Source organism: Oncorhynchus gorbuscha, linkage group LG01, assembly GCF_021184085.1.
Source record: "Oncorhynchus gorbuscha isolate QuinsamMale2020 ecotype Even-year linkage group LG01, OgorEven_v1.0, whole genome shotgun sequence".
Taxonomy (NCBI): Eukaryota; Metazoa; Chordata; class Actinopteri; order Salmoniformes; family Salmonidae; genus Oncorhynchus; species Oncorhynchus gorbuscha.
Window position 1 is genome coordinate 83655616 of NC_060173.1, and position 14559 is coordinate 83670174.

The 14559-nt window shown below is 40.9% G+C and overlaps 1 protein-coding gene across 2 annotated transcripts in view; it reads left to right on the plus strand.

Annotated features, from left to right (window-relative positions):
- The window catches only part of LOC124043808 (tissue factor pathway inhibitor-like), a 40485-nt gene that overhangs the window by 19248 nt on the left and 6678 nt on the right, over positions 1 to 14559 (plus strand). The window contains exon 2 of one of the 2 annotated variants that reach the window (XM_046362796.1): positions 12211 to 12411. In XM_046362796.1, coding sequence (XP_046218752.1) covers positions 12211 to 12411 — 201 coding nt within the window. Of the gene's footprint in view, positions 1 to 12207; positions 12412 to 14559 lie in introns of both variants that reach the window. The other variant, XM_046362789.1, reaches the window with a different exon arrangement.

Genomic DNA, 14559 nt, shown 5'->3' on the forward strand with positions numbered 1-14559 from the left:
AATACGGGCTATTAGTTGTCCTCTATGTAATGTGCTTTTAATTTGGGGTGGGAGTGGTAGAGGCAATGATGTTAGGGCAAGGGTAAGAATTGATAAAGGCCCAATGCAGCTGTTTGATCTCATAATGAAATCATTTCGGGGTAACAATTAAGTACCTTACTTACCCTGACGGTCAAAAAGAAACAAATAGCAAATAGCAAGTTCTCAATCAATAATTTTTCTTGGACTGTCTGGGAGTTTTCTGAGTGTGGAAGAGAGCAAATTTGCAGTTATTGTTGGCAGAGAGGTTTTGAACTAATATAACGCTTGGTGACGTCACCAGGCAAGCCAAAACGCCATCCTACCAAAACAGACTGAAATTTCAGGCGGTCTTTTCAAACAGCTCTTACACGAAAAGGACATTATCGTAACTTACTTTGGCCAAGAAACACGAGCAAAGGACATCTGTTCTCTGTGGAAATCTGTTCTTTGGTCTGGTTCCAACCGCTGTGTCTTTGTGAGAAGCAGAATAGGTGAATAGATGATCTCTGCAAGTTTGGTTCCCACCGTGAAGCATGGAGGATGTGTGATGGTGTGGGATCCTTTGCTGGTGACACTGTCTGGGAATGATTTAAAATTCAAGGCACACTTAACCAGCATGGCTACCACAGCATTCTCCAGTGATACGCCATCCCATCTGGTTTGCACCTAGTGGGACTATCATTTGTTTTTCAACAGGACAATGACCCAACACACCTCCAGGCTGTGTAAGGGCTATTTGACCAAGAAGGAGAGTGATGGAGTTCTGCATCAGATGACCTGGCCTCCACAATCACCCAACCTCAACCCATTTGAGATGGTTTGGGATGAGTTGGACCGCACAGTGAAGGAAAAGCAGCCAGCAAGTGCTCAGCATATGTGGGAACTCCTTCAAGTCTGTTGGAAAAGCATTCCAGGTGAAGCTGATTGAGAGAATGCCAAGAGTGTACAAAGCGTCATCAAGGCAAAGGCTGGCTACTTTGAAGAATCTATAATATTAAACATTTTTTGATTAGTTTATCACTTTTTTGGGTTGCTTCATGATTCCATATGTGTTATTTCATGATTGTATTTTCTTCACTATTATTCTACAATGTAGTAAATAGTAAAACATAAAGAAAAACCCTTGAATAGGTAGGTGTGTCCAGACTTTTAAATATATATAATGCACAGAAAAATAAGGTTTTTGACTGCACTGGGCCTTTAAAGGATTTGCATTAAGAGGAGCTCTTTGAGTTCAACATTTATGTTAGTGACTTGGCATAGTCAACCTTTAGTTTGTCTGTTTCATAGGTCGTATAACTTATCCTGCTTTTATGCTTTTTTTTAATCTCTCTCTCACTTTAGTAACAATGGAAGGCCTGGCCACTTGATAGTGGCTCTGGTTTGAAAGCTTCTCTCCTGATGCCAGAACCCATTTGGAACCTACACCTTTAGCCCTTCTGGTCACACTTACTGCTGCTCTTTTGTGTCCCTCATTGCATTTGTCTCTCCACCATCGCCCCAGTAGTCCAAATGTGTTGATGAAGGAAACCAGAGTCACATAGAATAAATTTACATCTATTGCTAGATTGTCTAGTTATTGGAGAATAGTCTAATCGGAAAAACATATTGTAGGTCATGAGGGTTTTCTGTTTCTTCAAAACAGAAAAGGAATCTGAATCTACCCTGAAAAAATAAACTTTTCACCTGCTTAAGCATATCTTTCAATATTTAGCAACTGAAAGGGATGAGTAGTGGGTGAGGAATGTGCAGGGAAAGGGCATGCTATATTGTCATATTGGATTCTGCTAATCACCTCTGTGGGGACCTCAGTAACAGTAATTAGACTGACATTGTGATGGAGCACAGAGGTACTCTTAAAGGTGTGGGTGTGTGGGTGCGTGTGTTTGCCATATTTTTTATATGGGAGCATGAAAAAGATGTACTTTAAATATAATTTTGGTGTTCTGAAGCTGGGCAAATCATACTCATTGTGGAATTCCATTCAGTTTCACAATGCGTATGTGTTATAGAAAAACAAGTATGTGCTCTAATCTTGGCATTGTGTCATGTTTATCCATCTAAGGAATAGTATTGAATGCAGTTCTGAGTTCCAAAGCAGTTCAGTTCACTGCTAACAAGATACTTTTAGTCATGTAGTGTATATGGACACCTGCTCGTCGAACATCTCATTCCAAAATAAAAGGCATTACAGTTGCGTAGGCGCGATCTTTGAAACTATAGGCTATTTTGCAAAACTCAACACACTAACCACAAATACTTAAACCAAACCAGCAAAACATTATACATCTCGTGCAAAAGCAAACAATTCTTGCAAACAACAAAACTCTTCACTCTTTAAAAATAGTGTTTTTGCGTCAATACAGTACTCACAAACCATCATTTGAATAAGCACACGAAGCACCAACTACGCACTGATAGTATAAATGAAAAATACTTGTTTCTTTTGTTTTTTCTGTGTGCAGTGCAGAGCAGTTTGCAATAAAGTGTTGTCATACATGTAGTAAACACACATACACACAGGTGTCCAAATGTGTATAGTATGGATGTGTATTCTGAACATAACACACTATCAATACAAATAAGGGGGAAAAGTTATATATTTTGTTTCTCAAAATGTTGTAACACTCCTCAAACAACAAAAGTGCAGTAGAAGAAAACAAAAACATTTGTGCTAGAAAAAAAAGAACAGAAAACATTTAGACTACATCTCGCCTTTGTGGGTCTGGCCATAAGACTTCATCCACATCACAAGCGATGTCTTGAGCTAGGCAGCGTGGAAAGTATGGCCTGGATCCAGGCCTGACATGACCCCTGATCCATGTCTCCACAAGCCTCCTCCATTGCCTGTGGAAGGGGTATGCGTTGGTGGGGCTGGCGATCATACACCTTCCAACACCATGCAGAGAAGAATTCGTCAATAGGATTCAAGAACGGAGAATATGGGGGAGATTGAGTGCGATGAAAAGTAGGTGACCTGTAAACCAATTGCGGACCACAGCAGCCCGGTGTAAACTAACATTGTCCCAGATGATAACGTACCTGGGCTGCTCTGGCCCCTGGTCATTAGGGATTAGTTTGTTGTCCAGAAATGTGTGCAGTGTTGTATGGGCCTAGGATTGCATGATGGTGAAGGACTCCGTTTTGACTAATAGCCGCACACATTGTTATCTTGCCACCATCTTGTCCAGGGACTTTGATGATGGCACGGTGTCCGATGATATTTCTGCTGCAGCCCCTTGTTTTTGCAAGGTTGAAACCTGCCTCGCCCACATATATTAGCTCACGATGCACTGCATCTGCTTCTAGCTCCATGACTCTCTGAAAGAGACAAGACAACAATGTAGCACAGTACGAAAAGACAGGGATCAGTCAATATGAATGTAGCACCATACACTTGCAGATCCAGTACCAATGATAGGATAGTATAGCTTACCTGCACATATTCATATCTCGGTTGTTTTACACGGTTAGAGTTTCTTTCGAAAGGGAAACTACAGCTGCTTCATCCTAATTCTATTGTGTTTCAATAGACGAGACAGTGCAGAGAGACTCACTCTTGACGTTTTGGAATATGGTGTTATCTGCCATTATGTGGTCCTGTACTTCTCTGAGTCTGCAGTTATTTTCAATGAACATATTTACAATGTGGGTCTCCTGCTCTGGGGTGAACAGTCAACCTCCTTCACCAGATACTGGTTTTCTTGAGGTTCTGTAAAAAAATAATTGAATGGTTTTAGTGATAGATTCTTCTCATTATGAAATTACAGTACATATTACTGTACCAGTAAAACTTCAGAACTTAAAGTTACTTACCGGTTCTCTTTTTGTAACATCTGGATGATACCTGCATCAGTATAGCTGCTCAGATTTGGTTGAACCCGTTGCTCATCCGATGGTTGTCAATGGTCAACCACAGTCACTCTGATTTCATCAGTTATTGTGTTCCTGTCTCCCCGTTCTCCCACATCCTACTTTTTTTAACCTTTATTTTACTAGGCAAGTCAGTTAAGAACAAATTCTTATTTTCAATGACAGTCTAGGAACAGTGGGTTAACTGCCTGTTCAGGGGCAGAACAACAGATTTTTACCTTGTCAGCTCGGGGATTCGAACTTGCAAACTTTCAGTTACTAGTCCAACACTTTAACCACTATATCCACTTCACCTCTTCCTTCTCCTCCTCCTCTTACTTCTTCACTTCCTCGTCCTCCTCTAGTTCTCACCCCTCTTACTCTCTGTCCAGTATTGGCCTCCATTGTTGTCAAAACCAAATGTTTACCTGTGGCCTATTTATAGTGTGCTCAAGCTCTGATTTGTAAGTGAACTCATTATTTAAAAGTGTTTTTAAATGTGTCAATATGGAAAGGCAATTGGCAAAATAGTGTAGCAATGTAGAGACCAATGTTTACAGTTTTGCTAGAAGTGTGTAATTATTTTGCAAACTGAGTGTAAAGCAGTGAGTTGCGTTTACAGTTTTGAAAAAAGTGTGTTATAAAACATTGGAACATTGCTGTGGGGACTTGCTTCCATTCAGGCTCGAGCATTAGTTTTGAGAGTGCATAGATTTGTCCAAGACGGCTATCAATCGAAAAAGTAGAGCAGTCTTTTCAATCACAAAACATCCTCACAAGCTCAGCCATCCGCACAAAGAGACGCGTGCCATTATTATTATTTTCACGCTGTGAGACATTTTACAACATGACGTCACGACACAGGCCAGTCAATTTCTTCCACAACGATCCTGACAAACCATTTCTGTATGGACCTCGATTTGTGCAGGGGGTATTGTCATGCAGAAACAGGAAAGGGCCTTCTCCAAACTGTTGCCACAAAGTTGGAAGCACAGAGTCGTCTAGAATGTCATTGTATGCTGTAGTGTTAAGATTTCCCCTCACTGGAACTAAGGAGCCTAGCCGAACCATGAAAAACAGCCCCAGACCATTAATCTTCCTCCACCAAACTTTACAGTTGGCACTATGTATTTGGGCAGGTAGCGTTCTTCTGGCATCCGCCAAACACAGATTCGTCCATCGGACTGCCAGATGGCGAAGTGTGATTCATCACTCCAGGGAACGCGTTTCCACTGCTCCAGAGTCCATAGGCGGTGAACTTTACCCCACTCCATCCGACGCTTGGCATTGCGCTTGGTGATCTGAGGCTTGTGTGCGGCTGCTCTGCCAAAGAAACCCATTTCATTAAGCTCCTGACGAACAGTTATTGTGCTGACGTTGCTTCCAGAGGCAGTATGGAACTCGGTAATGAGTTTTGCAACTGGGAACAGATGATTTTTACACGCTACATGATTCAGTACTTGGTGGTACCGGTTGTGTGGCCTACCACATCGCAGCTGAGCGGTTGGTACTCCTAGCCATTTCCACTTCACAATAACAGCACTTACAGTTGACCGGGGCAGCTCTATCAAGGCAGAAGTTTGACAAACTAACTTGTTGGAAAGGTGGTTTCCTATGACGTTGCCATGACGCTCTTCAGTAAGGCCATTCTACTGCCAATGTTTGTCAATATAGATTACATGGCGGTGTGCTCGATTTTTATACACCTGTCAGCAACGAGTGTGGCTGAAATCGCTGAATCCACTAATTTGAAGGGGTGTCCACATACCTTTTGTATATACAGTTGAAGATGGACGTTTGCATACACCTTAGCCAATTACGATGGTCATTATGGCCAGACAGTTCTATTTTTGTTTCATCAGACCAGAGGATATTTCTCCATAAAGTACGATCTTTGTCCCCATGTGCAGTTGCAAACCGCAGAGGCTTCTTCCTTGCTGAGCGGCCTTTCAGGTTATGTCGACATAGGACTCGTTTTATTGTGGATATAGACACTTTTGTAACTGTCTCCTCCAGCATTTCCCATGATATCAAGCAAAGAGGCACAGAGTTTGAAGGTAGGCCTTGAAATACATCCACAGGTACACCTCCATTTGACTCAAATTATGTCAATTAGCCTATCAGAAGCTTCTAAAGCCATGACATAATTTTCTGGAATTTTCCAATCTGTTTAAAGGCACAGTCAATTTAGTCTATGTAAAGTTCTGACCCCCTGGAATTGTATTACAGTGAATTATAAATGAAATAATCTGTCTGTAAGCAATTGTTGGAAGAATTACTTGTGTCATGCGCAAAGTATATGTCCTAACCGACTTGCCAAAACTATAGTTTGTTAACAAGAAATTTGTGGAGTTGTTGAAAAAGGAGTTTTAATGACTCCAACCTAAGTGTATGTAAACTTCCGACTTCAACTGTATATTGAATGTGGAGTCCCTTTTTTCTCATTTCTATTGTTTGAATGTTGATAACCTGCATTGCAGAAAATAAGTACATATTGATCTTACCATTTAATCAAGAGCGCACTTACAGTGTGGATCGGTCTATGGGTGACATCAGACAAAGCTCTTTTTGGTTTCCTATCTATTCCATCGCTTCTACAGTAAAATCACATCCTCTTCAAGGATGGACTCGTTGGTTTGGCAGAAACCATTTTCGCATGGATACTGGATAGTGAATTGTGTCTTTGAAACGCTCAAATATTTCAGGTGCATCTGACTTGTTTGCTTTGTACTTCAGATATTGCAGTCCAAAATCAGCACTATAACATCATAGTAACCTCAAGTATACATTGGTTTACTTTAGAGACTGTAAGCTGCACTCTTGGCTTGCTCTTTTACTTCAGGTGTCGCTTGTACACTTGTTTCAGCTTCTTTGTAACTTTTTCTTGTTGTAACTCAGGCTAAATAGCTGTGTCTATTTAGCACCTTTTTCTTAAGTTGTTAAATTCAAAGGGTTTAATGTGTCATAATGAAGAGGGTTTAAATCATTTAAGGGATGTCCTTGGATGTGCTAGCAGAGCTAACCGCTAAAACTACTGTTACAATGTAGAGGTCCCACGATAGTCCCTCTCAGACTCACTTGGCAGATGGGAGACCTTTTTGAACAAACAAACACGAACAAGTACAAAGAGGTGATTACTCTGCTGATTGCTCAAGGTCTCCTGTGTGCATACAGTATACGAGCTTTGTGTTCTCTTGTTTTGTGAAAACACAACTATAATCCCCATGACGATACCACCATGAAACCAATAATGATTTTCCCCACACACATATTCCAATTAAATAGTGTTATGATAGGAAAGTGGTCAATTATATGTATTCAGTATACAGATAATAACTTTGCTAACTTTACCAAGCTTAAAGGTGCTACACATAGGGTATTTTAGAGTTTTTGCATTGTAATTTAAAAAAAAAAGGTTTAATCATTGTACCATATAAATCCTTGTGAAATATATTTTGAATAACAACAAATATAATTTTACAGCATCAAACAGCTGTAAAAAACAATAATGCTTTATTATTGAAAATATATTTCACAGCGATTTAGATGGTCCATGATTCCCTACCTAGGTTGTGTGCTTTCTGCAAACAATGTGTCCCTTGTAAGATGGGATCAGGAGGATACAGTTGTTGTTGGATTTACCAAATGAAGGGTGAGGGAGAGCTTTGTACGCGTCTCTGTGTGTGGAGTACAGGTGATATCGAATTTTTTCCCCTCTGATTGCACATTTAACATGTTGATGGAAATTTGGTTGAACTGATTTAAGTTTCCCTGCATTAAAGTCTGTGGCCACTAGGAGCGCCGCCTCTGGGTGAGTGGTTTCCTGTTTGCTTATTTCCTTATACAGCTGACTGAGTGGTGTCTTAGTGCCAGCATCTGTCTGTGGTGGTAAATAAACAGCCACGAAAAGTATAGCTAAAAACTCTCTTGGCAAGAATGTGGCCTGCAATTTATCACAATATACTCTACTTCAGGCGAGCAAAATCTAGAGACTTCCTTAGATTTCGTGCACCAGCTGTTGTTTACAAATATGCACAGACCGCCCCCCCCTTGTCTTACCGGAGTGTGCTGTTCTATCTTGCCGGTGCAGCATATATCCCGCTAGCTGAATATCCATGTCATCATTCAGCCACGATTCCCTGAAACATAAAATATTACAGTTTTTGATGTCCCGTTGGTAGGATATTCGTGATCGTACCTCGTCTAGTTTATTGTCCAATGATTGCACGTTGGCGAGTAGTATTGACGGTAACGGCAGCTTTTCCACTCGCCTTTTTCGGGTCCTGACCAGGCACCTGGCTCTGTCCTCTGTACCTGCGTCACTTCCTCTTGCAAATAACGTGTATATCTGCCCTGCCGGGTGTTTGGAGGATGTTTGTTGTTTGTTGAAGAAAAATCTTTGTAAAATCTTGTTGAGTGATCGCTGTTCTGATATCCAGAAGCTCTTTTTTTGCCGTAAGATACGGTTGCAGAAACAATATGTACAAAACATAGCACAATTAGTTGGGCGCCCGTAAAACTGCTGCCATTACCTCTGGCGCCACGTCGACTAGTGTCATCCAAGTCCCTTCCTTTGGGTTACACACTGGTCATCCTTTACAGCGATGCTGCAAATCACTCTTTCTGCCTCTTGTCAAGGGATGTTTCTGGAGATGCCATATCATGGTAGAGCAGTTGCACTAAAGACAACCTATATTGAATCCAAACTCAAGCCCAAATCGGTCAATTGGGATAAGTTATTGAGCGAAGTGGTTACAACATATGCGTCTGTTATTGCATCCCTAGTTGTCCCCATGGAAGAGAGAGAAACTGTCTGAGCAACACCAATACATGAAACATATAATGGTTTTCGTTGTAGACTTCTAGAAAATTAAGCAAGGCTTTGCTTGCAGTTCCAGCAAACAAGACAAAAATGAATGGGTTTGAAGTTAGAGGTCACTAAGGTGTCTGCTAATGAACCTTGCTTTTCTGAAAGTCTCTTGGAGAGCCAAGCACTTAATATCAATGGAAGTGGTAACAGTGTACTCCATGTAGAAAACACTTCACCCAGGCTCCTTTGATCTGTTTTTTTGGGGGGGGATCTCGTTTGGAAAGTGCTTGAGGCATCTTTTATCTCTAATGTCAAGTGAGATAAGCCTTCTTCTATAGCAACCACAGGATGCTTGTGATTATGAGGTCATAATTAGTCGCCTCTGAAAGGTATCCTTTAATTTGTGTGAGATTTTCTCAAGGACCCATGACTCGTGTTCTGTCATCACCGTTATCTATCAATGTCCTTGTATCATTCTGTATCATCTTCCTTTTCTAATACTCTGATTCATAGTTGAATGGTGCTTGTCACCTATTTATTTCTGAGCCTCTCTTCCTGCCTCTCCTCTGCCCATTTCTGTCTTGCTCTCACTACTTCATGCTCTCTCTCTCTCTCTTCTCTCTCTCAACCTTACAGGGAAAGCAGAACCAAACTACTCCATCTTGGAAATTCATATTTCATTGGAAATTAACATGGCCTGTTGCTCTGCCTATATTTTTAGGCTTTGTTTGCACAGCCAGGGATGATGTGCCCTTTACTTTATATACTGTCATTACAGTGATCACACCCAACTCAGCCTACCTTATGACTAGGATGAAAACCTCTCTTGCAACATTTGGTCACATAAATAAATTGTGGTGACACTTGAACCCTCTGTCATAAGGGTGACATAATCGCTGACTCATGTTACTATCAGTTGACCTACCCTTACTTCTTGACATTACAGTTAGACTTATATCTTCATCCACACGATTCATTTTGTTTTGATAATGGTGACTAACTTGGACTTGGAACTACTTGGAACAGTCACTTGGACACACCTTTTAAACCAATCCAATTTGTCTTCTTCAATTTATCATGTTTTGGGGTTATAATATAGTATGCCATCACATTGTTGATTTTGAATGATGTTTGTTTTTTCAGGCCTGACAAATGTCAAGTCTCCTATCTCAATGAAAGTAACGCTTCCTTCCCCCTGACATTTCTCTAAACAAGCTAAGACTGAGCCTCTACTCGGGTCAACCTGCCCATTTTCTTCATTACCAAGAAGTTAGGCACACCACCAGTGTTGAGTAATTCAGCTCATTATCCAAATTAAGAGGCCAAAAATGTGTTGGTACATTTTGTGCCAGGCTCTACAGTACATGTATTGGGGTGAGCTGAAAAAGCTGATCTATTGGTTGGCATCAACCAGGCTTTTTTTAATATATTGTGGGAAGATGAACATAAATAGTCCCAACTCATTGGCATTCAGTGCAAGGGCACATTGGTCTAGTCTTGAGATGCAGACATACTTTGATAGGGAGGGAGGGTGGAAGGGGAGGAATGAGAAGGGGTCTGAAAAATAACGTATGTATGCACTGTACTGTCAAATGAGGTCTTTTGGTGAAGTTTCACTTGATTTTCACGATATGTCCAATTCTGTGTTATTTCAAATAATGAATAGCTTGATTAGGTAGAACACAACTTGTTTACAGTTACTGTGCACCGAGGCTAACTTTTTTCAAGTTTCTAAGATCACATTTTTATGGAAAATAGTCTCTGGTGCAATAACAATGATTTTATTTTTTATTCAGATCAAGTTTTTAGTTGCCCAACATTTGAGGCGATTACGGTTGTCTCTAGGTGTGTTGTATTTTTGGATGGCCCACATTAGCACGGCTGGACATTAGGGCAATAAGTGAAGGAAATACACACTGTCTGTTGTACAGTATTTCTTTTGGCCTCACCAGGCAGATAAAATCAATAGGAACATGCTGTTTTCGCTTTCCTCTTTGGGAAGACTTCTCGTCGCTTATTACACATCTTTGAAAAAACAAGCTGTTTTCCCAGTTTCCACTTAAAAGAAGCACGGTGGAACAAATGAGCAGTCACTTTTTCCCCTCTTTTACTTTTCAAAGATCTTAGGACTGACAAGCGAAGTGACTCCTGTTGCACCCAGGGTGGTGCTGTGTGGGCTGTGAGGGAAAGACCAGGCATGAACTTGTCGTTATTGCCCTGTGCAGTTTGTTCAGGGAGTCTAAGGACAGATGCATGTTTACACTGCCAAAGAGGGCCTAGTGGTACAGAGAAGAAGACAGAATGTGGATTGCCTGCCTGCTGTGTAATTATCCCCTGGAAGGGCCTCTTCTCTCTCTGGTTATCTGCCCGGACAAAGGAATGTAAATAAAAATATCTGGAGTCATACTCTAAAAACATTTAATATCCCCTGCAAAAACGAACCGCCATAAACCCAGAGGTTTGCATTTTTGATTAGTGTTTCCGGCCTCGTTACAAGAAGGAATTGTATCCGTGGAAGAGGTGACAGATTGGAATGCCACGCCTGTGTTCTCATTATCAGCAGGCTGGCGAGAGGGTATTTGTTAAGACAGCTGACCTGCTGTGGGCTGGCTGGGGCCTGAGCAAAATGGTGGGGTTGTGGAGTCTGCAGGTGTTGCTGGGCAGGGAATCCCGCAGCAATTAATAGTTGTCAGGGTGTTTTGCTATCAAACCCTCACAAACAAAGCGACACACGCTGGATGACTGTTGATGTTTGACAAGTTTCGATATAAGAAAGATCTTGATTGTCACGTTGCAGTTGTTTGAATCATTATATGTGTGACCACCTGTATATGATAGAAGGCAGCCATAAGCAAACAGAGGGGTCAACTAACCTGATCTACAATGTGTGGAAAAGGAAAACCCAGTCCCTTTTGGCAGATGAAGATCAGGATGTTGAAAGTTAAGTTATCCAACCACTGGAAAGCAGGCTGTCACTCAACCCCCTCCCATCCCTGATCTGAAGGAACGGTACTTTCACAGCGGGCTGAATCTAGCCCCAGACTGAGATGGTGATTTAACATCTTGATGGCTTGCTGTGAAGATGCTACAGTGTTTTGATACTATTCCAAGTCATCTGTTCCCATGTCTTGTAGAACACGTGGTATATGCGTTTGGTGGAATGCATTTAAAGATCACCGTGAAAGTCACAGCTATACTGTTTAGGGTTTTGTTGTTGAGTGCACTTACTGGAAGTCCGTCTAATTAGGTGCATTTCTTGAGAATTCTGTACATGTTGAATTCTATTCAGGACTGTTGAGAGTTACCAGCGAGGCTGTAATGTCAAATAATTTATCCGAACGCAGTGAGCGGTCTTGAACTACTAAAATTGGAGTCGTTTGGAATGTACCAGAGATAAGTTCTAACCTAGTCCAAAGCCTCAGGTTGAAGCACAGCGATGACCTAAATAACACCAGAGCATTTCCATGGGATTCTGTATATCTGTGCATGGCTGTATGCCAACTTTGGCTTTCTTCCTTTCATAGCAGATGGAGCCCATCCCGAGCTCTTCATTTTCCACGAGTTGTGTGCCCTAAAGAAGGATGAAGGGCCCTGCAAGGTGTTAAAGGAGCGCTTCTATTTCGAAATTGACACGGGCCACTGCGAGTCCTTTGAGTTCGGTGGCTGCAGAGGCAACGCCAACAATTTTGAGACCTTGGAAGCTTGTGAGGGAATGTGCCTGGTGTCTGGTGAGTTGTTGGACCTTTTTCTCTGATTTCTCTGCAGGTCAAATGTGACTGTTGATATGTGAAAAATCTGAAACAAGCATACACATTTTGTTCGGATATTGTAGTTTGTACTTGCTTTACTCTGTTCCCTGGTCAACTTAATCATCAGCCATGTTACCAATGAATCAAAATAGATTAGACATTATCTTTGAGGCAATAAACACAATGACATCATCGACGTAGTTGCTTTGGAATGCAGGTTTTATTGAATGATAGTAAGTAGTTCACAGTGTCCTATCATATGTTAAAATTAGCAATATAGTTTTAGTGCTTTATGGTTTTGGGAGGAACGCTATCATTGTTTTCACTTTGATAAGACTGTCAGACCAAACATTTACTCACAAACACATTCCCATAATGCACACAGTGCCATTTCAAAGAAATATGGATGTTTTTCTTTTAAACTATCAGCCAAATCTATTGGCAAGTGTTAAATAACACTGAAAGAGTGGGACCATATATTCCAGCGTTTCCCAAACTCGGTCCTTGGGACCCCAAGGGGTGAAAGTTTTGGTTTTTGCTAGTGATGGGGAAACTAAGCTTCCTGAAGCCCTTGAGCATTTCCAGACAATTGTGTCAAATAGGTTCATTACGCGAGGCTTTGAGCAACATTGTTTACACTAGTGGCACCTGCTGGTGAAAATAGTTTAGAACAGCCAAATTATTATAGATGACATCGCACACGCAGGACAGTCTTTTTTGTCTTCTACCGAAACCCATACTAAACCAATCAGGTGGTTGTTCGACAAAATGAATCTTTGGATGTCATTGATCATATGCTTCTAATGAAGTCATATAAGCATCGGGATACCGCTTCAAATGTCGTAATTTTGACGCATTACTCATCTCTCCGGTATCAACCGTAACATCACTATTTTCCCCCCTAATACTACACAGCTGATTTAAAGTGATGAAATGCTGATGATTAGTTGATTATCTGAATCAGCTGTGTAGTGCTAGGACAATAACCAAGACATGCACCTCTTGGGGTCCTGACGACCGAGTTTGGGAAACCCTGACATACACACTGGAACCAATGTTAAATTAACACACTACTTAGTGCAGTGGTTTCCAACTCCGGTCCTCGAGTACCCCCAACAGCACACGTTTTTGTTATATCTCCGGACAAACATACCTGATTCAAGTCGTTGAGGGCCTGAGGATAAGTTGACAAGTTGAATCAGGTGTACTTGTCCAGGGCTACGATAAAAATGTGTATGCTTAGGAGTAATCAAGGACTGGAGTTGGGAACCACTGGTTTAGTGTAAAACCTGCCTTACCTTTGAGTGAATTGTGGAGTTTACCACCCATGTCTATTTGTTAGTGACAGAGACATGGTTGTTGCATTCATCACTTTTTGGGACAAATGGACTTCACCAAATGAGATCCTAAGTGAACGTTATCATAATAAATAAAATAAAAAAATAAACATATATATATATATATATATATATATAATGCAACACAATACCAAAAGTGTTTCATAAGGCCTTACTTTGAAGGCCTAGTTTTACTCTAATACAAGGGTCTGAACTCATACACAGCACATCGAACCAAAACCACTCATTGGTGTAACATAACCCCACTCTTGGTGTTAATAACCATTGTTGAATCAAAACCACACCCATCATTGTCTAATTTCTAGCATGCTCTACTGCAGATATATATTTTTTTAAATTGTTTTTGCAGGTAGATTGATTGATTGATTTATCTTATGCTTCATAAAGATGAATAACATACATTTTCTAAACTGATCCAATCAGTTAGATTATTTTGCATCCCTTACTGAAATGGTTGTTCCAGTTTGAAAGGTGTAACGTAAACAAACCGTTCTTTAAAATGTTATGGGTCCTGAACAGTCATTCTGAAAATGACTTTTTCTCTCATGGCTAACTACCAGGAAGTTTGGAAAGACAGGCTGTGGGTGGGGAGCTCATATTTTTGAGCTCGCCTTGACTGACAGCTCTTTGAAATGCCTATGTCAAGCAACTTGGATGCAGTGAGAAGTGTTGCAGTAATATATTCTCAATCAAAGTTGGTGATACACAAAGCAACTCAAACATCGAAATTGCATCAATGATATACAGTGAATTTGGAAAGTATTCAGAC